This window comes from Anas platyrhynchos, chromosome 2 (genome assembly GCF_047663525.1).
Source record: "Anas platyrhynchos isolate ZD024472 breed Pekin duck chromosome 2, IASCAAS_PekinDuck_T2T, whole genome shotgun sequence".
NCBI lineage: Eukaryota > Metazoa > Chordata > Aves > Anseriformes > Anatidae > Anas > Anas platyrhynchos.
Genome location: NC_092588.1, coordinates 16,660,989 through 16,688,350, shown reverse-complemented (window position 1 = coordinate 16,688,350; position 27,362 = coordinate 16,660,989). Strand labels below are relative to the sequence as shown.

General features: G+C 36.0%; 1 protein-coding gene across 4 annotated transcripts in view; it reads right to left on the bottom strand.

The window, feature by feature from the left end:
- Positions 1 to 27,362, bottom strand: part of CSMD3 (CUB and Sushi multiple domains 3) — a 641,367-nt gene that overhangs the window by 310,100 nt on the left and 303,905 nt on the right. For all 4 annotated transcript variants that reach the window (XM_005009295.6, XM_038175100.2, XM_038175101.2 and 1 more), the window contains 2 exons: positions 22,695 to 22,798; positions 18,236 to 18,348 (listed from right to left, as the gene is read on the bottom strand). In XM_005009295.6, the coding sequence (XP_005009352.3) occupies positions 18,236 to 18,348; positions 22,695 to 22,798 (217 nt within the window). The remainder of the gene's footprint in view (positions 1 to 18,235; positions 18,349 to 22,694; positions 22,799 to 27,362) is intronic.

Genomic DNA, 27,362 nt, shown 5'->3' with positions numbered 1-27,362 from the left:
AATACAATATTTCTGGATAACATAAAACTACAAGTCTACAGTGGGCAGTATAGTGTTTTAGAGTTTTTTTTCTATGATGAATAAAGCATTAGATGAACATGGTGACAAAGAAAGAGTCAACATACAATTGTTCACAATCACAGATAAACTGAATAGATAAAGCCATGAAGAAAAGAGCAGAAGACTTCAGGACTTAATGAATCTTATTTTAATGACTGTGTAATTTCATCATATTTCATTAGTATCTTGGATAATAGGAAAAAAACGCATACAGGAAAACAAAACACCAGAATAAATAAATAAATAAATAAATAAGACACACCAAAACCCTACATAGCTAAATACTCCTAAAAGTAATTGATGGAATAAGTAAATAAATATAGAAGGAATAAGTAAATAAATACATTTTGGAAAAGGCATTGTAGATCTTTCTTAAAATCCCCACTGGGTAATACATCACTAATAGGTGTGGGGACTAAAATTGTTGAAAATGGAATAAAATTTGACCCACCATCCATCTTTCTCAAAACCAAATAATTATTGATTTAATTGACTTGGCACACTATACATCACTCTTCATATGTCACACTAGATCAAGTGATTTGTTTAGTACAAAGCTTTAGAAAAGATGCCTTGAAGCTTTCAGGTAACTCATTTCTGGTAGTTCTATTTTACAGACATTTTTTATTTTGACAAAATCTACGCCAAGGGCCTAAATTCTCCCATGTGCAGCTTTTACTCATTTTAATTCAGTACTAAAGTAGAAAACAATGCAACACACCATTATACTAAATGTAATGTATTATTTATTACATTGTGCTCATGCTTTCATTTTATGAAGCCTGGACTGTCAGGTTTCATGTGTCCTTTACGTTGATATAAAAAGTTAGCTATAGAGATGGATTTGTTAATATAACAGATAGCAACTGCCTACTGTCCAAGTATTAGTCATTCTCCCAGCTTATAGACACACTGACACAACACACATTTTCAGGATTATTTTTCATTTAATTTCTCTATCTTTCCTGTATGTTTTTACATGACATACATACATATTTGCAAGCCTATAGATATTTGGAGGTTGGGTGAAAAATTAGCCATTTGTTGTGAAAATAGCATTAGTAAATTAAGTTTAAATAAATAAGCTGGAACTGCAAAACAATATCTTTATAGACAGCCACAGTGCTCAATGGTTTTGATCAATGCATATGACCTTTTAGAACTTAAATATCATCTAAAAATGCCACATGGAAAATAGCCATAACAGTTTTTCCAGAGTAATTTTATACTTTTTATAGTAAAATTTCAGATTTATTTTTAATTACATTTATTATTTCTTTCAGCATCACACTGCCAACATGAGTTTAGAGGATTTAAAAACAGGTCTTCAAAACTATTGCAATGTATGCAACCTATAGCAATTATGGTTGTATCTATTTTAAGCAACCTCAAGATAACCGTCCAAAACTAATGCATGGTTTTAAGTTATATTATTGACAAGTTCAAAACCTAATAGCTGAAAATGAAATGTGCTTTTATATTTTGAAGCATTCTGCTGCTATTTTCATCAATTAAAATAGGAAGAACAGGTGTAATTCACATTTTTCATCAAATCCTGAGGAAACTTAACTTTACCATTGTCTTAAATCTTATTATTTGACAAAATATTTTGTGAAATTAACGCTAGAAATTACAGAGGTTAAGTGACTCTAACCTGTACTGAACAATATCACATTCTACAGTCTCACTACTCCTTGTCAATTTATATTGACTATACATGTATACTGACTTAAAGAACACCTTTTGTTTCCTCAATGAAGTGTTTTTTTGTAATTAAATGTGTATTTATTACAGCGTTTGTTTAGAAGAATCTCTCTCAAAGTTCAGGGTGTCAATGTCTTTTATCCTCTAAGTTATCAGGATGCCACAGTAACTGCACCTTATATTCATTTACAGAATATTAAAATGATGCAAGATAGTCCAACTTATAAATACAAGCCTCCAACAACATGAACAAAGAAATATAGCTTTTACTTGACAAAAATGAAAATAATTCCAGGCATTAAAAACCAAAATCTAATATTACCAAAACTAAGTATATCTATTCTGATCTTTCATGACTGAATGTTAGAGAACAAGATCATTTTACATCATGAAATACAAACTCAAGGAGCAAAAAGCAAGCATTACATGTTAGATTTCAGGACAGATCTCCAACATAAAAGCACATGTCCATTCCCTGAAATAAATAAACTCCAAATAGGTAATTTGTGATAGTAACTAGGCTTTTCCAACAAAAAAGGGACTATATTCAGTATCAACTATGCATGCTATTTTTACCACTACAAGTGAAAAAAATACAGACAAAAGTGTTGTCTTAAAAAATCAGCTAAAATTTTAAAATGCATTTCCTAAGCTGTCTTCCATTTTCTTCATCACTACTGATACTATGCTACAATAAAAAGTTTTTTTTTTTTAATATAATACTGTTTCTCAGATAGACAAATGAAGTCTTTCCCCTTTTGAAATTTCTCACTGTTAATGCTTTCATTTTTTTTTGTATTATCTGCTGTAAACTAATCTATAAGCATAGTAATTTCTCTTTAATTATAGTTACCTTTGCCACCTGTCTGATCTTTCCCTTAGCACTTTTACTTGTGACATGGGAAATACCTCTTTTCATCCCTGCAGTGTTAGAATCATTTTCATGTAATTTGTTTTCCACATCATTAATTCAGATACTTTGACATCACATAACAAAATGTATGTACTTATGTAGTCTATTTCTTAACATCACCTAAGCATTCGCCTGGAGAGAATTCTGGGTTCTGGACCCAAGTCTATGAAAATATTTCATTTTATTTTAGGCATATTATGTGGCCCAGCAAATATGATTTACTGCCCCATTACCATTAAATGACCACAGGCATATCTTTGACCTGCCAGGGCAGGACTTGGGTGTTTGACTCAGTTTGCCTTGGGCAGTGCCGCATCTAGCTGGTTTGTGCTGAGATTATGATTGTTTGTTAACAGAGTGGCTATGTCTTACCCTGAGCTGAAGTTCTGCAACACACACAGTTAAACCCTGACTAAACTGGAAGATGCTACAAAGCGTCCAACAGCCCTTGTGTTCATCTGAATGGGGGGAGACTACTATGAAAACTCGAAACAAAAGCTGAGAATCAAGAAAAACATGGCTGTTTGAAGAACGCATGCAAGAATTATAGCCCAAGCAGACTCAATGATAGAAACTACGCTATGAACATTATACTTCTCCAAGGAATGACCCTAGGATGCTGTCAAATCATAGAATGTTCATCCCTACTCCACTCTGCATGTGGAGGGCAAAAGATGTTAACATTAGGACCCATGGAGACACTAGGAGGGTGAGAGCAATTTCTGGGAAAAGGATTAGATATTTAGGAAGGTCATGTACAACAATATCTGCACTGTTAATAAGACTTCTCTGTGCTTAGCTCTACTTATATCATGTTCCCTTGTGCTCATAACTAGATTGAATGTCGTAATAGGCTCCACTGAAGAACAAGTTACTCTTCTATCACATCCTTTGGCTAGGATTGGATGGCAGAGCACTCAACATCCTTGCTTCATCAGCTCACCTTCTCACATGCAGAGAATTCTGGAATACTCTTTCTGGATTTGAAGCTGTTGTTAGGTACTAGATGTCTAAAAATCTACCTAGTATCAATTTACAAACGGCTTTAAATTTGGAATAGGCTTACTTTGTAACGTTGACTATTTCCAAGAACTTCAGTTTCTGATAATTTTACCAGTAGATGATCTACTAATTTCCATAGATTATTATATGCCTGCTGAAATTGACTGTCCTGGTTTAGGCTGGGATAGAGTTTATATTCTTCATGCTAGCTTGTATGGTCCTATGGTTTTGAATTTGCGATGAAAAAACAGGGTTGATAACACATTGATGGGTGTGTGATCTACTGCTGAGCAGTGCTTGTACAGCACCAAGGCATTCTCTGTTTCTCACACTGCCCCATCAGCAAGTAGGCTAGGGTAGGCAAAAAGCTGTGAGGGGACACAGCCAAGACATCTGATACAAACTAACCAGAGGGATATTCCAAACCATAAGACATCATGCTCTGCAGTAAAAGCTGGGGGGGTGGGGGGAGAAAGGAGGAGGCAGTGGAGCCTTGGAGTAATGGTGTTTGCCTTCCCAAGTAATGTTAAGTGTGCTGAAGCCCTGCTTTCCTGGAAATGGCTGAACATCTGCCTACCAATGGGAAGTAATTCCTTGTTTTGCTATGCTTGCACACACAGCATTTGCTTCACTTATTGACTTCTCATTTTCCCTTACTCTTCTGACTCTCTCCCTCATCCCACTGCGTCGGAATTGAGTGAACGGCTGTGTAGGGCTTAGCTGCCTACCAGGGTTAAAATACAATAGCTGGGCAAACCTGAAGAACTTAGAGTTTTATAGCTCACAAGAGATGGAAATATGTTACAGAAAATGCCAGCCAAGAGCAAACCAAAATAAAATGCCAACAAATATAAATTACAGTCTATTCTAATACAATGCAATTAATAGATGTTTCTCAGAACATGAAAATGCATGGTGAACGGGCACTGCTGATATAGTAGTTTTACAGCATAACAGCACTTACATAAATTAATTATTGATGGATTGGGTTATTAAAAAAGAACACTCTCATGGCATAACACTTAGCAATATGGCAAACTCATAAGTGCAAGAAAGAGAACTACAGGACTCTGGTTATACTGATTCTTCATCTGGAAATATTTTGAGAAAATCCATTCATATGCACATTTTAAATTTAAATTCTGTTTTACACATAGTACCTAACTGCTTGTAGCCATCATACGTACTAAAGTATGCAAAACCAAACATGTTTCTTTCTTCACTCTTCATCCAAGCAAGTAAAATAAATTTCCAACTCTCTGTTCCATTAAATGCCAAGAGCTAAAGAAATTTATCAATAACTATATCATGATGTTACCTCAATAGATAGCTGGAATCCTTGCTTCTGTCACCCTTTGATAGGCTGCCTTAGCAGGAAATGCATGTGAACATTTTGAAAGGAGACATCTCCAGAGTCTGTCACATGCAATCCCTTCACCATTTCAGGAAACACACCACAACCATAAGGTAGACATTCAACCACATGATTTGAATAGGTGTAATAAAAGGAGACTAATCAGGTATATTACATTCTCACTGTTGCAAAATATGAAAAGGAAAGCACTAGGCTTGAACTAAGAGTTCTTTGCTAGCAGCAGACAGTACTGAGGTGAATTCATAAATAAGATTTACTAAATAAAGGCAGAGAACCTGGAATTAATGGAACTTCTTAAAGTTCTTCAGCTTCTAATTGCTGCTCTATTATGCTGGGGTTTCAAATTCTACCCTGCGCCCAGCAGGATTTTTCCAAATGCATGAATTGTTTCACTATTTGTCTGTGGGGTCACACTATCAGCTACAAAGTCCAGAAATGTTCACAAGAAAAAAAATAAATCAACTTCCACAAATGAACAAGCATCTTTAAGTATAATTTAACCCCAAAGAGGGTTAATATTTCTATCTTGTAACATATATGCTTTATACATAAGGCAATTGAACTGATTGTAACTGAATACACATTGAATTGCTGAGGGGGATAAGTCAGACTAATGGCAATTCAGCTTGGTGTCCTGGCTCAAGCAGTAACTAATACTAAACAACATAGCAAAAGATGACCTTTCCAAATAGAATGTATTCGTTATTGCTCAACAGACTAACGTCAGGGCAGAGAAAGTCCTTCCCCTCTTTTCTTTATAAGTATAAGAAATCAAACATTTGTGAATGTTTTTCATTATAAATTGTAAAGCAGTTAGAGTGACCTACAGTTACACTGAACAAAATTAAAATGTCATGGGAGTTGTCTTCAAATAATAATTTCTCTGCCCAGCTCTCCAATGACATGAGGAGAGTTGTAGAAAAGGATCATAAATTGTCTCATGATCAAATCCCATGCAATTTATAATCTATGCCTCTATATAAAGCATAAAATAGTAAAGTATATGGTTTAAAACATGTATAAATTACAGATTATATACTAATATTTGAGTTCTCCTTGGATTATAAGTACACAAATGTGTTTAAATACACATGGACATAGTCAAGTAGCTTCATAGTCCTGATTAAGAGCGGACAGCATGTTGTCAGAACAACATTAATCTCTTCATTTAAACCCAAATGCAAAACATTTTCAGACAGTAAATTTCCTATCAGAAGAACACAGAAACTTTTCTAATAATAAACGGTATTGGGTTTATGTAGCAAGGTTTTGGTAGCAGGAGGTTGCAGGGGTGACTTCTGTGAGAAGAATCCAGAAGCTGCCCCATCTTAGATAAGGGCCAGTTTCAGCTGGCTCCAAAGGGACTCGCTGCTGGCCAGAGCCAAGCCAATAAGTGATATTGTTTGTGCCTCTCTGAGAGCAGGGAAAAAAACACAACCACCACTGTGTTGGGTCTGTCTGAGCTGGAGTCACCTTTCCCTGCAGCAGCCCACACAGCGCTGTGCTCTGCACTTGTAGCTGGAACAGCACTGATATCACTCCAGTGTTGTGTCTATTGCTTCATTGTTGTGTCTATTGCAGTGTTGTGTCTAGTGCTGGCACACCATCAGGACTCCTTCCAAGCCCCTAAGAGCCAGGAGGCTGGGGGTGGGCAAGTGATGGGGAGGGGACATTGCCGGGGCGGCTGTCCTAAACCAACCAAAGGGATATTCCATAACACCTGATGTCACACTCAGCAATAAAAAGGGGGGCTCTCATGGGGGAGGGGGCTGTTCTTCCTGAACAACCACTACGTGTTTTGAGGCCCTGCTTCCCAGGACATGGCCAAACATCGCTCATTGATGGGAAGTAGAGATTTTTTTTTTCCCCTTCTCTCTGTGATTCCGTGCAGACTTATTGTTTCTTTTTCTCCCCATTCCCTTTCCCTTTAATTAAACCTTTCTCATCTCAGACCCCGAGTTCTCTGTGTTGTATTTTCTCCCCCTTCCTCCTTGAAGAGAGGGGAAGTGAGAGAGCAGTTGTGGTAAAGCTCAGCTGCCCACCTGAGTAAAACCACCACAACCACCAACACAAACAAACAAACAAAACAAAACAAAAAACAAACAAACAAACAAAAGAAATAGCTGCACAATAGTAGCTAGGAGAGAAGAGTGAGAAACAGCCCTGTATACACCAAAGTCAGTGCAGAAGGAAAACAAGAGGTGCTCCAGGCATGCAGCAGCAGTTCCCTTGCGGCCTGTGGAGAGGCTCCTAGTGGAGCAGGTGGATGTGGCCTGGAGGAGGCTGCGGCTCATGGAGAGCCCCTGCAGGAGCAGGCCCCGGGCCAGAGCTGCTGAGTAGCCCACACAAGAGCAGGTGATCTGGGAGGGAACTGCTGCCTATGGGTGACCTGTGATGGAGCAGTTTGCTCCTGATGAATAGACCTTGCAGTACAAACATATGTGGGAGCAGTTCCTGAAGAGCTGCTGCCTGTGGGCAGCCCACATGGGATCAGTTCAGGAAGGACAGCATCCCGTGGGAGGGACCCTACATGGAGCAGGGGCAGAGAGGGACCTTGAAGGAGAGGCAAAGTGCTACAGACTGACTGCAGCTCCCATTCCCTTGTTCCCCTGCAACTCTCAGGGGAAGGAGGCAGTAGAGTGTGGACAGGGGACGCTATTTTTGTTGTTTTCTTTGTTTCTTACTTCTCTAGCTTGTTAGTAATAGGCAATAAAAATCTCTAATCTTCCTACACTGAGTCTGTTTTGCCTGTGACAATAATGGTTGCATTATCTCCCTGTCCTTATCTCAACCCTTGAGCCCTTTCCATTGCATTTTCATCCCCTTTCCCTTTGAGGAGGGGCAATGAGAGAAGAGAGGTGCTTCAGCACTCTGATCATCCTTTGTGGCCCTCCTTTGGACGAGCTGTAACAGGTCCATATCTTTCTTGTGCTGGGGGCCCCAGAGTTGAATGCAGTACTCCTAATGGGGCCTCATAAGGACAGAGTAGAAGTGGAAAATCACCCCCCTCAGCCTGCTGACCATGCCTCTGTTGATGCAGCCCAGGATGCAGTTGGCCTTCTGGGCTGCAAGTACATAACCGCTGGCTCATGTCAAACTTTCCATCCATTGAACTCCCAAGTGCTTTTCTGCAGGGCTGCTCACAATGAGCTCTTCACCCACCCTGTCCTCATGTCTGGGATTGTCCTGCCCCAGGTGCAACACCTTGCACTTGGATTTGTTGAACCTCATTAGGTTTCTGTGGGCCCCCTTCTCAAGCTTGTCCAGGTCCCTTCGGATGGCATCCCTTCCTTCCACAGTACCAACGGCACCAGTTAGTGTGGTGTCGCCTGCATACTTGCTGAGGGTTCACTCAATCCCACTGTCTATGTCACTGTTAAAGACATTAAACAACACTGGTCCCAAGACAGTCCCCTGAAGGACACTATTTGTCATGGACCTGGACATAGAGGCGTTGTCTACAATGAAGGGAGACTCTGTCTCCCTTCAAATCCATCTGTCTGCACTATAGATTTCAGGATGTTGTGTGAGACGGTTCCACGGCCTTAAAGAAGTCCGGATAGATGACATTAGCCAGTCTTCCCTTGTGAACTAACATATGGATAAAAAAGATATCCACGAAGTAGCATGGCTTTTCTAAAGGAAGGTCCTGCGTTACAAGCCTCCAAAGGCTTTCAGAGAGATTAGAAGGCACAGAGACGACAGAAGTCCAGTTTAAGTAAAATACTTGCACTTTCAAAGGGCATTTGCAGAAGTACCTTATGACAGGTTCTTACAGAGACTAGAATTTCTGTCTTAGGTGCAGGCTTGATGGATGCTTATTTAAAACATATTTAACAGATGGTAGCAGTAAAATGGTTGCTTCCTCTGGAGTAGAGAAGTTAAATAATGGACTTCTATATTATGCATTCTGTTTGACAGTATATTCATAAATATTCTGGAAAGAAGATGATTAATGAGATGACCAAGTTTGCTGATAGTATTAGCTTATGCAGAGTAGCACTGTTGACAACCACCTGTGAAGAGATAATGGTCCTGCAAAACTGAGTAAGCAGTGATATGGTAGATTAAGTACAGTCCATTCTACAAAACGGATCAAAAGGCATCAGATGAAGCTAGTAAAACCAACGTGAACAAAAAGGTGCTACTGTACTGTAACCTCTCCAGCATAAAAAAAATTGGAATACTAAGAGTATGCATGGGCTTAAGATGAAAATTAGACAAGTCACGGATGAAAAAGCATTCAAGAGCTTCTTATTATAAATTGACTATACTTAGGAAGTCTCTGTACCACAAACTGTTGGAGCATAGGAAATAATTCCAAAGAAGCAACACTATATCATTACTTGTTCTCTCTTCCATAAGCAGTACTTGGATAAAAGGATATTCAGTATGACTTTGTACAACTGTTCTTATGTATTTTATAATGTAGGGATTACAAACAGGTGCTCTTATACTTTATGTCCAATACACTGAGATAAATAAATTAATAAAACATTTGGATAATACCAACAGAGTAGGTCTCCACTGAAAAAGCTTGCCATGAGAGTTGTAAGCTACAAAGCAGGAAGAGCAAAGAGTAAAATAACACAGGTTGGCAAAAAGTTAGCCAGGAAGATGCCCCAGTTTTCTGTACTGGATATAATTTTGCTTAATATATTCAAAAGAGATGCAAAACAGGAATGAGATTGAGTTGCAACACTTGTGAATAACACACTTTCAACAAAAATTGAATCAGGTACAAAAAAAGTTGTGTTGTATTTATGAAGTATCTATGCTTTAGTACAGTTACACTAAAAGTGTAAAGTACTATTTTTTTAAGACTATACTACAGTATCTGTATTTGAGTATTTGAACTATTCCTGAGACTTAGAAAATTTAAAATCATTTGTATTCAATTAGCACAGAAATTTTAGCCATTAATGTGGAACTCTGCTTGTTGTTTGTTCTGCAGAATACAGTTAGGATGGCACAAGGAATAGAATGGAGGGTATTAGAATTCAATTAAACAAATCATTGGTACAATTTCATCTAGTTAACACACCACAAAATACATACAATCACATGACAACAAACAGAGGACAGTGAATACAAAGGCAATAGAAATTATCTAAAGAGTGGAAACAACACAAGAGAACAAAAATTGAAACAAGGAAGACTGAACAGTTTGGAAACAAGAGATCTAACATGGATTTAATTCCTGATTTTGAAGTGCAGAAAGTACAAATGTTTCACTTCCTACTTCATCATTAAACAAGGATGAGGTAGTATTTAACAAAGTTTTGTAAAAACACAAAACTACAAAATGAAACTGACTAGACAATCTCACTGAGTTCAGTAACATACATTTAGAAAATAGCCTAAAATAATATGAACAAAAATAACTACAGCTGTGTTTTTAGTAGAACAGACATGAAGAGACAGGCTATTCTCATAACTTGTAGATGAGATATCATCTACATTTTAGAGATATCAGATGAGATATCTCTAAAGCCCATATTACTATAAATGTATCTTACTTTGCACATCTGAAATTTGTGTTTGCAAGCACAGTTAGAGGACCAACACTGTATTAAGCTGTCTACCTAATGCAGACTATTCAGTGTTCTGTCACCAACAGCAAAGCAAGTGCTGTTGGGCAGTTAATCCTGGAAAAACATCTGTGACAAAAACAAAAGAAAACCCATACACAGATATGTGTGCAACTTGGTGTTTACTGCTATGAAAACAGGATGAAATGTGGATGACAAATTCCAGAAGTCTACCCCAGGCTACAATAGTACCCCAAGCACTCAGGCACAGAAGCCATGCAGGCAAGCAGAATGAGTTATGCTTTAAACAGAAAGAAATCTTTTTAAATACTGAGTGTCAGAGTGTAAATCCCAACCCTAGAATTAGATCATCTCTGCAGAAAATTGAATAAGGAAATCTACTTCACTTTAAATTCACTATTTTACTTCAGTCTCATCTAGCTTGACATCTTAGACAAGCCTATTGTAAACCTTATTACACTCCAGTCTGAGTAACCTTTATTTTCTTATACAATTAAGTTTAAAGTATCTGATATATCTCAAAACTTAAAAAAAAAAAAAGAATAAATAAAAAAAAAATGTGCAGATAAAAGATGAAAGGTGGAGATGTCAAAAGATCCTACTTGATTCAGGAGTTTTTATTAGTGTGAGGTCAGTTACCTTGAGAAAAATAAAATTAATTAAATAAATAAAAAATAAAAAATCCCTCACATCTGACCACTGCTCAGAACCTGAGGGTGTGACATAAGGACCTGACAGAACTAGACTACCCTGAGTGTTAAAAACACATTTTCTTATTTCAGCCCTAAGAGGATAGTGTCTTATGGATAAGAGGAATAACAGAAGCTCAGCTTATGCACATATGCTAATGCAGGATGGTTTTGAATATGTTTGCATGACTTTGACTTCATTCCTTAAAATATTTTTTCCTATGAACTGTCACTGTGATTATTTATTTTATTCTGAACTTCCACAAATTCAATGGTAAAAAGTGTCTTTGGAAAACGTGGATAAAACATAACTAGTTAAAAAATAAAAAAATCATATATATCCAAAATTAGAAAAGGAAGCTGTTTTGCATGAAAGATACTGCAATTCAAGAGTTCTTACAAAAAATTTCCAAGAGCTATTAGTACTCTATTGCTACATTTTCATTCAGTTTTTGAGAAATGAAATAAAGACATGTTTCTTCAAAAAGCACATGATCTTACAAAAAATGGTACTATTTTCTAGTCTTTGAAAGCTATGCCACAGTTTTATGAATACGTCTCTTTTGTATAGCTACTTTTTCCTCAATTCTAGATGAACTGGAACTTTTAGTTCGAGTGTTAAATATGTTGGAAACTGCCTGTTTATCCATTTTTATTCAGATGGAAACTTCTTTCTCCTTTACCATGGCTTTAGGAAGAGCTACTGTGATTAAATGGCATCATAGAGTTGCAGAATCATAGAATCACTTGGGTTGGAAGGGGCCTTTAAGATCGTCTAACTTCAACACCCCTGCCATAGGCAGGGATGCCACCAATAGATCAGATTGACCAAGGCCCCAGCCAGCCTAGCCTTGAACACCTCCAGGGATGGAGAATCCACAACTGCTCTGGGCAACCTGTGCCAGTGCCTCACTACCATTACAGTGAAGAATTTCCTCCTAATGTCTAGTCTAAATCTATTCTCTTTTAGTTTAAGACCATTCCTTCTTGTCCTATCATTGTCTAACCAAGTAGAGTCCTTCTCCATCTTTTTTACAAGATCCCTTTCAGTACTGAAAGGCCAAAATGAGGTCTCCCCAGAGCCTTCTCTCCTCCAGGCTGAACATCCCCAGCTCTCTCATGCCTTTCTTCATAGGAAAGGTGCTCCAGCTGTCCAATCATCTTTATAGCCCTCTTCTGGACTCCTTCTAACAGGTCCACATCTCTCCTGTGCTGGGGGCCCGAAACCTGGATGCAGTACTCCAGATGGGGCCTCACGATGGCAGAGTAGAGGGGCACAATCACCTCCCTCAACCTGCTGGTCACACCTCTTTTGATGCAGCCCATGATGCAATTGGACTTTTGGGCTGCAAGCATGCACTGCTGGCTCGTGTCAAGCCTTTCATCGACAAGAACCCCTAAGTCCTCTTCTGCAGAGCTGCTCTCAATGAGTTCTTCTCCCAGTCTGTTATCAAGTAGATAACATCAATAACATCGGTCAGACTTCCTTTGTTGACTGATACAGTCATTCCATCATAGAAGGCCACCATATTGGTCAGGCACAATTTATCCTCAGTGAAGCCAAGCTGGCTGTCCCAGATCACCTGCTTGTCCTGCATGTGCCTTAACATTGCCTCCAGGAGGATTTGTTCCATGATCTTGCCAGGCACAGAGATGAGGCTTACTATCTGTTGTTCCCCAGGTCTTCCTTTCTACCCTTTTTAAAAATGGGAGCGATGTTTCCCTTTTTCCAGTCAGCAGGGACTTCACCTGACTGTCAGGACTTTTCAAATATGATGGAGAGAGTCTTGGCAACTATATCAGCCAATTCCCTCAGGACCCTGGGATGCATGTCATCAGGCCCCATAGACCTGTAGTTGTTAAGTTGCATCAGAAGGTCCCAAAGTTGCTCTTTGCTTACAGTGGGAGGGAATCTGCTCCCCCAGCCCCTGCCTAGAAGTTCAGGGACTCAAGAGATGTGGAAATCCTTACCAGTAGTGAAGACCAAGGCAAAGATGTTGTTAAGTACCTCCAACTTCTCCACATCTGCCCCTACCAGTTCTCTGTTTTCATTTGTCAGAGGTGATAAACTCTCTCTTCTCTTTCTTTTGCAGCCAGTGTAGAACCCCTTCTTGTTATTCTTTGCATCCCTCACCAAGTTTAGTTCTGTCAGTGCCTTAGCTTTCCTGATTCCATCCCTGCACATCCAAACTGTGTTTCTGTACTGTTCCCAGGGCACATGGCCCTGTTTCCACTGCCTACGCATTTTCTTCTTTAGCCTAAGTTTGACCAGCAGATCCTTATTCAACCATGTCTGTTTCTTACCTTCCCTGTTTGATTTATTACTTATGGGAATAGAGAGCCCTTGCACTCCAAGGAAAATATCTTTAAAGAGTTGACAGCTCTGATCAGATCATCTGTCCCCAAGGACTGTGTCCCATAGGATCTCATCCACTAATTCTTTGAACAGCTGGAAGGTGGCTCATCTGAAGTTCAAGGTCCTGACTTTGCTCTTAGCCAGGCCCATTTCCCTCGAGATCACAAATTCAACCAGGGCATGATCACTGTAACTCAGCCTTCCTCCAGTCTTAAACTCTTTAATGAACTCTTCTGCACTGATGAGCACCAGGTCCAGTAACGCTTCTCCTCTGATTGTTTTGTCTAATACCTGGATGAGAAAGTTGTCCTCAATGTACTCCAGGAGTCTCCTGGATTGCTTACTGTCTGCTGCTTAGCTTTCCCAGCAAACATTTGTGTGCTTGAAATCCCCCAGGAGAATGAGAGCCTGTAAGCATGATGCTTCCTGTAGTTGGAGCAAGAAGGCCTCATCAACAGGCTCCTCTTGATCAGGTGACCTGTAGTAGACCCCAACCACATGATTTCCTTTGTTGGTCCCGTCCTAATTTTTGTCCACAGGCTTTCAACCTGATCTTGGCTGCTTCTCAGAGGGAACTGTACGTAATTGATACATTTCTTAACATAGAGGGGACCCCACCACCAACCTTCCTTCCCGCCCGTCTCTCCTGTAAAGATTGTAGCTCTCCATTCCAATATATCAGCTATGCAAATTGTCCTACCATGTTTCTGTGATAGCAATTAGATTGAAGTTTTCTAGTTGCACTGTGGCGTCCAGCTCCTCCTGCTTGCTTTCTGTGCTGCATGCATTGGTGTAGAGGCACTTCAGCTGGGCTATGGGTTGCACCATCTTTTTAGAGGAGTCCTTCCTAATTCTTATGGGATGATTCACAGGTGTTTTTCCCTGCTTTTTAAAGTATTGTCATTCAAGGGTTGAGTCACTTACAGGTACAACCCCTTCTCCCACCAAATCTAGTTTAAAGCCCTCTTAATGAGTCTGGCTAGCTTGCTGCCCATTTCCTGAAACTGCATCATTTCCTGAAATATTGAATGATGTAAACTACTCATTTAACTTGTCAATAATCATTATTAATTTGTAGTTTCCTTTCATAACAGTGATTTGGAAAGCCTAAAAATATTTACTTGTTTTATTTGATAATAGTATGAGCACGATAGTCATAACCCATATATAACGGAAGGACTATGATTGTCAAGGAATCCTGAAAATTATGACTTTGAAATAATGAACTTACAATTTCAGAATTGTAATTATTCCATAATTTCACATAAACCATAAAATCTACGTTAACATTTTAAACACAAAAACACATTACACAACAGAAAGAGAACAGAAAAATAAAAAAATATCTCTATAATGAATCTGGGCTTGTGTTTCTCTCCTGTCCCTTTCTGATATTTATTTTTCACCTAAGTAGGTGTTTTTGTTGTTGTTATTTTATTTAGTTATACACTGGGATAGGACTTAAAAACAAAACAAAACAAAACACACATTTACTTTAAAATATTAATCTTTCTTAAATGTTTGCATCTCTATTTTATTTTTCAAAAATTGTAATGAGATCTAGGTATTAAAAGCATAAAATGTCTACATGGCATCTTAATCTAGAAAATGTCAAAGATTATTATTTCATGAATACCTTCTGGATTCTCTCAAATGGCAGATATGCAAAAGAGAATAAATTGTCTGTTTCTGTAATATTTTGAATTTCAAAGAATTCTTCAGCTGAAAATCTACTGTATTAGAGAATGCAGAAGTATTCAAGAACTTACTTTTCTATTTTTAATCATTGAAAATGATATACATTCCATCTTATTACAGTCAGAAAGGATTTGACCTTCTGTCTTCACCCTGGGCAAGTAAACCATTTTGGAGGACAATGAGTAAAGAGCACTGGGTAGTGACATTCCACAACTCTTCATTCCTCCCTTCATATTCCACAGAGGACTTGGAACAATTTATATTCTTGAAAATCCTCCCAGACTCAGACATAAATATCAACTAGATGGAAGAATGTCTCCATGAATTCTGATGGCACGAGGCAGGCACATCTCTGCCTTGAGCTTCAAGATTCACAGAAGGAGATATTTAGGCATCAAAACATTTCAGTGGGAATTTATTCTGGCTATTAATGAGTACATTATCAAGTAATTAGTTCCAAAAGAAACAAGATTGTAGAGTGAAGTAACAGAAGATATAGTATCAATACAATCTATAAAATTTCACTCTGTTTTTCTGTTTTTACTTTGGACAAGCTTTATTAGGACTTACAGACTAAATGCAGCTATTATATATCATGAATGTTATTCAAGTGCATTCTGTGAACTGCCTCAAAGAAATTTACCTGGTGCCTTTCGGGATTTCTCCATCATGAAAAGTGAAGCAAGCGGAGTGATTAGAAGATTCACTTCAAAACAAATTGCTGGATCTAATCTAAAATGCTAAGGTATTTGCACTTCTTATGTAAGCAGAATCCTACAGGATCTAAATATATAATATATAAAAATAGATACAGTATTAGCCATAGTTAAGTTGTCTGTGTGTGTAGTGGAAACTGTGAGACAGAAGGAGCCAAGCTCTAGGAATGTTATTTCATCTAGTCCATTAAATAGAAATACAAGCAAATCGGGCATGCGTTCTTAATAATTTATATAGTCATTTAAACTAAAATGTCCTTCAACCCTGAAACTTAGAAAAATAGTTTTGTTAAGTAGTTGCATAAAATTTTGAAAGTCTTTGCAATTTTATTTACTTATTTATTAGTACAGAAGGCAGTGATATGTCATATGCTTAAATGAATCTCTGAATTGAAAGCCAAATCATAACTTCAAAAATTTCTGTAATTGCAAAACTGCTTCTTGTCTGTTACATGTTACATTATCTGTTTCAATTTCTCTATTCAGAGTCTACCATCACTACCAGGATGGACTTCAAAAATATTTTATGAAAGGAAATATTGGGTTTCTTGGCATCTTTAATGAAACACCTTCTCAACAATAAAAGCAAAGGAAACTGATATAAAAATCTTACCCTGTACTCTAGATTAAAAAACAACAACAACAACAAAAACAAAGAAAAAACATCTATTTGTTGAAAGCTTGGTGCATTCACATGCTATTTAGTTACCTAGTATAAAGTATCAGCATAAGAAAATAGATACAGACGCAATGTTTAAGTACATGCAATTAAAATTGATTATATGGAGATGAAATTGAGAATAGTCACCACTACCGTCCACCTCTACCTACTCATATTCAATTAATTTTATTTTTGCAGAACAAGTGTTTATAAGAATTAAAAATAGCTCATGAATAAAACAAGATATAGTACACATTTTAAGAAACTAAACAATAATCCTTTGCCCCCTGAAAACTAAAATTGCTGCAAGTAAAACTAATTTTATTCAAAAAAAAGAAAAATCAAGTAAATAAAGTCAATGAGTACTGGAGTTCTGCAAAATATTTCAAACTCTGATACATAAAGATTCCACTTCCATTTTGTTATGGTTCAAGGTTTTTTCATATTTTCATATTTTTTCATATTAACAATAATACATACCAACAGCCAAAAGAATCTTGGGGACATAAAGAAAGAGCAACTCATGTGTTACAGGTTGACTTCCAATATGCCTATCCATTCCATCTGTCATTCTTTTGATGTACCTAGCTTCCCCCTGTTACTTAACCTCCTGCTTCTCATAATTCCATTCCTGTCACAGAATGATGAACCTCAGTCCTTCTCCCTGTTCTCCAAATTATTCATAAATTATTGCTGTATATTTGGTTCAGCTTCTGGCGTTTTTGTCTTCCCTTATGGAAAATAACTATCACACACTCTATTGCTTTTTGGCAGCAGGAAAGGACCGTGTAACTTTAAAATTTGTTTCAAGAAACATATGCAACTATGTCAAATTTGATATTAAAATAATAAATGTAACTATTCTATAATAATTCAGAAGTGTTCACATATGATATTCTTAATTTTTTGGCTTATTCTGCTGTCCATGATATATGAAAATTATACATTCTCCCAGAAGAATTAGAAAAAAACAGCTGTGTAATGTTTTGTATTAAAGATCCCTCACATCTTTTAGACAATACGGAACACTATTAGGTCATTTTTTCTTTGTCTTGTCCCAAAACTCTTAAGTAATTCCAATTTCCGGCTTCTGTTTTTGTTTGTTTATTTGTTTGTTTGTTTTTTCTACTGTAGTAGGTATAATGAATGTTTCAAAAACACGTAGGTGTTTATGCTTTATTTGTGCATTTATCATTAAATAGTCATATCATTTCATTTTTATCTTTTTAACATGAAATAACACAAAAATGTTAATCTATATGCCAAAAAATCAGTTGCTGTTATAACACATTTAATAAAAAGTAAATAAAAAGCAATTTCATATGACATAAGACTTTTAAATTGAGATTTTTTTTTGTATATTTGTCCACTTAATTTGCATTTTCTTGTTTTGAAAACCAACAGAATTAGGAACAGAATTGAGATAAAAAAGAAAACCATGAAATAAAAACATTTCAAAATATTAATTTTGGTATACACTTAAAATTGCTTCTAATAATATATTGTTACCTTTGTAATTAACCTTGAAACCAATTGAGCCCACACTTTCATCTGTTTGAAGATGCAGCCACATCTGATTACTCATGCTCACAATTAAGTCTGGTACAAAGCTCCCAGTTAACCTACAGACAGAAAACAAACACAAACAAACTAAACCAGATGTAAAAGCCAAGAAGGAAACCTTAATAACAGTCTCAAAGAACTTCCACTATACCAGTAGCAATTAAGTATTTTTAAGTATTATTTAAGTATTATTTTTTGCTTTTTGTAAGTGTTGATATTTAGACCCAGGACAGCAGGAATTTAAGTAACTAATTTTTATGGATTTTTTTTTTTTTTTTTATTTCATCATGGTCATCTCACACCAACTGAGCTAATACTAAGCTCAAGGATCCAATGAATATAGATTTGATAGTTTCAAAGTTCAAATTTCAATGCAATTCTAAATGTGTATCCTCTTTGCTGAATGGAATAGTGTAATAGTAAAAAGGACATATTCTGAAACTTGCAGTTTGATGTTTTCACAAAATTTTGCCTGAAATTTGGTAAAAGTTTATCAGCTAGAACAGAATGTTGAAAAGTAGCAAAACATATTCCATTCTTGTAAAATGAATCACAAGCACAAGACTGTATGAGTGAAAACTGTTTCTTTTTCTTTTCTTTTTTTTTTTTAACCCAGTTCTGATTATTTTTAAAGCTAGCTGAAACTTAAAATGGACTATTTAAAATATATCATGCAGTTTGTAGTTAATTTTAGTTCTCCCCTCTGATCTTTTTTAGTTTGTTTTTTTATAAAATGTTCTGCTGTGGGAGAAACTCCTGTTAAATCCCCACATCTGTGTTCACAGATGGAGCTACGACAAAGACTCTTGCCAGAATTGAACAAGTAACTGCATGGCCAAAATGATGTACTAACTGCTCATTCCCACACTAAGGGAAAGTGGTTTCAGACTATGCCAAATTGAAAGATTAACTCTGTTGTTACTCAGAAACAACATTCTTGTTAACAGCTAACAGAGTTTTATAGCTGTCAATGGTGACTGACAGCAAACTTGGTGAATATCAAGACCATTGGGGATATTAATCTCTTTGTTGTATCAGACAGAATTCCTATTACAAAAAACACACGCACAAAAAATTGTTATTTCTATTTTCTGAAGTAAATTATAAACGCATATTTTTTAATACACATTAATACACATGTTGGAGAGTGTCCAGAGGAGGGCTGCGAAGATGGTGAAAGGCCTGGAGGGGAAGACGTACGAGGAACGGCTGAGGGCACTGGGCCTGTTCAGCCTGGAGAAGAGGAGGCTGAGGGGAGACCTCATCGCAGTCTACAACTTCCTCATAAGGGGGTGTCGAGAGGCAGGAGACCTTTTCTCCATTAACACCAGTGACAGGACCCGCGGGAACGGGGTTAAGCTGAGGCAGGGGAAATTTAGGCTTGACATCAGGAGGGGGTTCTTCACAGAGAGGGTGGTTGCACACTGGAACAGGCTCCCCAGGGAAGTGGTCACTGCACCGAGCCTGTCTGAATTTAAGAAGAGATTGGACTGTGCACTTAGTCACATGGTCTGAACTTTTGGGTAGACCTGTGCGGTGTCAAGAGTTGGACTTGATGATCCTTAAGGGTCCCTTCCAACTCAGGATATTCTATGATTCTATGATTCTATGATTTTTTCAGAAACCATATTTTTCAATGAAATAGTACATGGGGCAAAAATACAATTTGTAAATGCATTTTTTGAAAATAGTCAAAAAAGAGAACACAGAAATAACTTGTCCTTGCTCTTTTACATTGGTATTTTAAGTTACGCATTTTAAAAAATAGTTGTCAAATTCTTAGCAGCATCGAGTTGCTAATAAGCAGAGAAACTTGTCAGTGAGGGAACGACTTTCTGCAAGAAAAGAAAATCATCACTGATTCCAGAGAGGCACGGTTTATCTGTTATTTCTGCACCTGCAAGACCTGCAGAGTCCTGTTTTAAGTGCTTAGTGATCCGTGTACAATATTTGGGAAGATTTTGGGGCCATCAGTAAGATCAAGAAAAAAAATACCATTATGTTGCATATATATATATAGACTTCCTCTACTGTGGAGACCACTTACGGATGTAGGTTCTTAAACCTCTTTCAAAAGCTGATCAGTGAACACTGTCAACAACATAAATGGATAGATGCCTCCCTTTTTATTATAAAATTTAACAATAGTTATGACACTCAGCAGGGTGTTTTCCCCCTTTCCCTCTTCAAGACGATCTTTCCTACATGCTAGTGGAAGTCCTGGAATCACCAGGACTGCAATTCTCAAGTTAGAAAGCATAATTCAAATGCCAAATGAAAAAACAGACATATTCAAACCAATGTTCATCAGCAGTTTGCTGGAGGAAAAATCATTATTTTAAAATTTACAATCTAAATTTACAATATCTGATTTCTTTGCTGTGCATCACATCTTAGGCAAAGTGTGATTGGCTCAGGGAAGAAAATATTTACAAGCTTTTTTAAGAACTGAATTATGCTCCATCTTCTATGTAATTTTTAATGGTATTTTTAACCTAATAACCACAACTCTGATAGTTCTGATCACAGAATAACCGGTGATCAATCCACTAGTAAATGAAAACAATACATGTGACTGAATGACTGATTTTACACTGCTATTTAATATTTCAATATATATATATATAATTAACTGGGGGGCTTTCTGCCTTCTCAGTATCCTCATAGTAATTATTCTTAAAAACAATATTTCTCTATTTATCTACAAAACAGATTCACTTACATGTTAATACTTGACAATTGTAAATAACTCCTTAATAAAATAAAATTATTTAGAATTCCTATGTATGGATTACAAGTTTAATTCTGCAATTCCATCATTTCTCCCCAACATGGGTCTCATCATCAGAAATACTTTTATAAAATATCAACAATGAAATAAAATTGGACCTTTAATTAAATAAAATGTACTACATCCATCAAAATTTAAAATATTTTTGTACTGTGCCTCATTGTGTTAATTTAATTTAAATAACAATACTTAGTTAAATGTTAGTAAGATTTGGTGAATTTCTGCTTAGTGAAAATGAGATGATAGTCAATAGAGTTTAGGCATCTAAGAATAGAGTTTAGTAGTCTTATATGAAAAATGATGAAAAACTCAGTGCTTTTTTTTTTTTTTTTAATAATCATAAGTGGTTTGGGTAATACATTGCTAAGTTTTTTTCTATAGTTTTCTTCCCTATACTAACACATTTCTGAGCTTACCTACAATAGTTGATGAGAACTTAAAAACTGACATTCTATGCTATCCTGTTTTGCCATACCAAGCTTGCTAGGAGGTTTTAAAAGTTCATGTATAAGTTGCCCATCATTGTCTTAAGTGATCATTTTTAATATGAGACATTACTTATACAAATGGAGCACAACAGCCCCCAAAGTTTATATTCATATGTATATACAAAATATACAAATGTAAAATCTCTACCTTTACAAATTCTGATGTTAGTTCACTTTTTCTGCTGTTCAGTCCACCTCTTTCTGACTTTAGAACAGTAAATGTTCTAATTACATAATAATGTACTGTATTGGGTTTATTTAGCAAGATGTTGGTAGACGGGCTGCTGCAGGGGTGGCCTCTGTGACAAGAATCCAGCCCTGGTTCCAGCCCTGGTTCCAGCTGGCTCAAAACAAACCCACTGCTGGCCAGAGCTGAGCCAGTGAGCGATGCTGCTTGGGCCTCTGGGGGAACATATTTATGAAAGGAAAAAAACAGCAGCTGGGAGTGAGAAAATGTGAGAGAACAAGCCCTGCAAGGTCAGCAAAGAAGGAAGGAAGGAAGGAGGTACTCCAGGTGCTGAAGCAGAAGTTCCTCTGCAGACAATGGTTGGACAATGGTGGAGCAGGTTGCTCCCCTGCTGCCTGTGAACCCCATGCTGGAGCAAGGGAAGAGAGCAAAGATGGAGTACCAAATTATGAAGTCAAAGTGCTCTGGACTGAACACAGCTCCCATTCCCCTGGGCCACTCAGGTGGAAGACACAGAAGAGGGTGGATAGTAGGGAAGGTGGTTTTGGTTTGTTTTAGTTTCTCGCTGTTCTTGTCTGTTAGTAATAGGCAAACAATTATATTAATCTCCCTGCATTGAGATTGCTTTGCCCGTGATGGTAATTGGTGAGCAATCTCCCTGTCCATATTGCAACCCTTATGCCCTTTCTTATCATATTTTCTCCCCCTCTTAGTTTCAGGATGGCCAGTGAGAAAACAGCTGTGGTAGAGTTTAGCTGTCCATCAAGGTGAAATCACCAAATGTACTTAACCACCACATTACCTTCAATCATTTTTCAAAATCTCAGTAAAATTATTTTTTGTTGTGATTCAACGGACTGTAGTCACTATTAACTCTCATCAAAAATCACATTAATGATATTCTGTAATGTATATAAACTGTAAATGCAAAAGACTCACACTTGAAGCACAGTTTTAGGATCACCCACTTCTCCTCCATCACCAATTGTCAGTGTGTCATAGCCAATCTCCAGATCAAATTCTTCAAAATTTATCTGTATGACCTAGGGAATAAAATGAACGAAAGTATTTTAAAAATACAGAAATAACCTGAGAAATGCCTGTAAATAAGCTTTTCAGCACTACAAGAAAAGGACAATTTCAAATTAATACTTTTACTTAACTTTAGAATATCTTACAATAAATTATTACAATTAACCCAGGTTTACTTCATGAAATACAAAATTATAATAATTTTAAGGTATCATCTCTGGTATCACTCTGCTGACCTCCTCAAAGTACTGTCATTTCACTTATTTATGTAGTTGTTACATATTTAATACAATACTGAATAATTGCATTACATTTTGATTAAGATATAGTCAAAGGGCAACATAATTAGTTGTATTTTGTGCAATGCAATTGTCTTCAAATAGCAACTGAATAATTGCACTTTGTTGAATAAATGCAGTAAAGGTGAGGAACATAATTTATACCTGACATCTGGCTCAAGTGGCATAATGCTGGATCAAAGGTATAAACCAATTTTTAATGAAAAATGCAACCTTCAGGAGCACCATTTTATTTTATATCATGTAATCTGAACTTCACTATGCATATTTATTGCTTGAAGGATGAAAATTTCAGCTCTATTTAAAGAATACAATGAGTATTTCAATTAGAGCAAAATTCAACCATATTGTTAGAAAAGAAACATATTTCTCCACCTATCTATTAAGCATACATAATCTTTCTTTATGAAAATAACAAAAGTTCCTCAAATATTCATATATACAAAAATGACAGAAGACCTATGTACAATAATTTTTAATACTCATGTCTATAATAAATGGTCTTTAATTATTGTTATAAGTGGGAACTAAGAATGTGCTTGAGGTGTGGAAGTAATTTTGATGGATAAATATTGAGTATTTGACAGCTCATGCTACTACTATGTTACACTGGGGTTCTAATACGTGTTTGGAAAAGGACATTTTTATTATCTTTCTGAAAACATATTTTAAATCACCTGTTACTTTTCTTGGCCATAAAATATAATGAGAAATAACAACAGAATTGGGAAAGAATATTTGCAAGTGGAAGACAAATGCTAGTACAGGCAATTTGGAGAAACTGATGTATGTTGCAAGGAATGTAACATGTTCCAAAGGAAGGAGGAACTCTTTTCTTTACATGTGTAAATAGGAGCATATGTACAGTGAGGAAGTATACAGTTTACTCAACGTATTCACACATGCAAACATGCATGTTTATGTGTATTCATGTGTGTTATACCCCATGAAATAACAGTCAGCTAGAGATAGTTACGCACCAGATGGAGGGGACAAGGAAAATTGAGTTGACGCTTAGCTGCTTTATTCTTACTGAGTAAAGTAGGCGAAATCTTCCTAACATAAAAACAATATTCCAGATAGCTAGTATTGTTCTAAGAATTTAAAGTTTGCCATAAGAATTTAAACTGAAATCTGTAACTAGATTTAAGGTCAATACATATCTTGTTTATTTTTTATTTAAAAAAAAAAAAAAAAAAAAGGTTTCATTTCTGGCCCATCTTTAAATCTTTAAATTATGTGCAATTATATGTACTGTTACATCAGAAAGGCACAAAAGCTAAACAACAAAACATGGGAGTTTTGGAACAAATAATGTTAGTATTGAAATCAATTTGAACATATATATATTGCTTATTAATAGTTAAATAGATTTGCCTATCAATATCAAGACACACTATATGAATTCCCTATGCTATAAGGGAACAAGACATCTAAGATGTAAAGAAAAAAATATGTATAATTGTTTCATCAAGCTAAATCCTCATCCTGTGTTCCACTGAAGATAATACATATACACTGGATACAGCCAAATTTAGGGAAAGCTTCTGTCTTTTTGTAACTGAATTACTTGACTTTAAGTGTCAGAATGCTAAAACAGCTTTTCATTAGAAGAATTAACAATACTTAATACTTGCCATATTTCACTGGAAAGAAGAGGACTGAGGATGAGGAAAAATATAAGAAGTTCCTTTGCAAGAGTTTCATGGGTTTACTTAGGGCTGAATCAAATCTGTTTCTTTATCGATGACACTACAGTTCACAATATTTTATTTATTTCACTGGAAAAATGTGTGATTTTTCCCATTATTTCATAATGTTGCTCAAAAATAAAGAAGTAAGAGAAAGTCCATGAAAATTGTCTAGCTGGTCTAGCAAGGGATTATTTTTTTTTTTTTTTTTTTTTTTTTTTTTCAAATCACAGGCTTCAGCTTGAGTCTACATGTCTCCAGTCAATCCCTAAGTTATTTACTTGCTAGGTTATTGGCTGTTCTGATGTAATGTCTCATTCTTTTGCAATCTGACACTCTTTTCTGAGATAAAGAATGCTTTTATTTTCACTCAAAATGGATATACAGGGGAAAAAATGTTTATTTCTTGCTTTTCTTGCATTAAACTCTTTCAGAATAACCTATTTTATTAGATTTGTAACCCACTCTATTTGTAACTCACCTAAAACTGCCATAACAGGAAAGGTACAAATTTGAAAAGTGTACCTGTATAGAACCATACGTACATTTCTGGGATTTCATGCTGTGTTGTTTCTTTTTGACATGCCAAGTACACAATATACAATATAAAATGTACTTGAAATCTTTGCAAATGTGTCTGAATGGCAAGAAAATAAATACTTTGAGCAGTAAGATATACTCTTAGAGTCCTTGTTTTACAATGTATGTAGTTTGACCAGACCCCAAAATGACTAGAGCTGGCATTGTACTGATTATTCCCTTTAGAATACTGAGCAGGCATTTTGATGATATCATACAGAGTTGAGGATGGTGAATTCTTTCAAAATAAAAACTGAGGTTTAGGTAAGATAACTGAATAACATATATCTTTGTAATAAATGCACCAAATTTATTTTTATTATTTTTTTTTTTCCTGAAAAGGTGATATAGCTGTAAATGGCAAACCGAAGTTAGGTGGCATTCTTGAATTAATTTAACATGAGAGTAATACAAGGTAATTCTAGATTTTAGTCTGCTATTATTTATAAGAATAAATAAATACTTCAGGGAAAACTGTGAAACTATGCTGATTTATTATTATATTCTCCATATTTTTAAACCAGATCAGCATTACTAAATTGTGCCTTTGATATAGGTACTACATACACAGCAATCAGAGGCAGAGAGACTGATGTTCTTTATGTATAAATTCAAGTAAAGTCTTTTTTCCAGTTTTCCAGGGCAAGATGGAAGCAGTATTAATGTAAATGAGAGATGTGAGCTTTCCTTTCATCATATTTTCTCCCATTCTCTTGACGAGGGGAAGCTGAGAGAGTGGCATGGTGGAGCTTAGTTATCCATTGAAAAGCACCACACTATCCTGATACAGACTAATTATATTTTGAATTTTATTTCAGATTAGTTTATTCCAGGATATTATTAACTATGTTTCTAGAGGCTACTACCAAGGAAAAAATAAATTATTTTATTTTTTTAATTTTATTTTATTTTTATTTTATTTTATTTTAATATTCCTCCAAATATATGAAAACAACAAATTTATATAAAATTAGCGTATACTGAGCTGTGCATTCCTTATTAGTGAATAAGGATAAAATAAATAGAAAAATAAGGATAATAAAGAGAAAATAAGGATAAAATAAATAGAAAAGTAGCTAAAAGGAAGGCGATATTCTTTCTCCATCCTGGACTGCTTTTGCTGTTTACAAACCCAGAAGCAATAAACAATTTATAATTCATAGAATCACAGAATCATTTTGGTTTGAAAAGACCTCCATGATCATCAAGTCCAACTGTTAACCTATCACTGCCAAGTCAATCACTAAACCATGTCCTTAAGCACCACATCGACACGTCTTTTGAATACCTTCAGGGATGGCGACTCAACTCTGGGCACCCTGTTCCAATGTCTCACAAACTTTTCAGTGAAGAAACTTGTCCTAATATCCAACCCAAATCACCCCTGGCACAATTTGATGCCATTTCTTCTAGGCCTATCATTTGTTGCTTGGGAAACGAGTCCAAACCTCACCCCAACTGGAATTAATTGTTGAGTTAAATTCATAAACCTAAAAGAAAATAGCAAAAATACAATAATACTAATGATAACTATGCAAAGTATAATGAAAAATAATGAAAAAAATATCTGAAAATTATGATGTTAAACTTACAATAATTTTGTAAGCACTCTTCCAAAGGAAAAACGTGAGCACAGTTCTGGTCTAAAAAACTTCAGTAGACTTATCACCTTTTTTTTTGCCTTGGAATACAATATCCTTTGGAATCCACTCCTTGGGCAAAAACTAGTTTGCTGCTCAGACTCAGAAGTAACACATCAGAAGACTTTTTTTGAAAGCTAATGTCTGATTTAAGAACTTCCAACAGTTATTCTGAAGGAGAACATGCTTACATGGATGTCTTCCAGACATCAATCTTTCTAGACAATTATTTGACATTGTCTAGTTCCTGATGGAACTAACTCACCAAAGATTTTTTTCTAGAAAATTAGTATTTCAGATGGAAAAAAACAAACAAACAAACAATGTTTTTAAATTTTAAAACATTTGAAGCAAAATGGTGTGTAA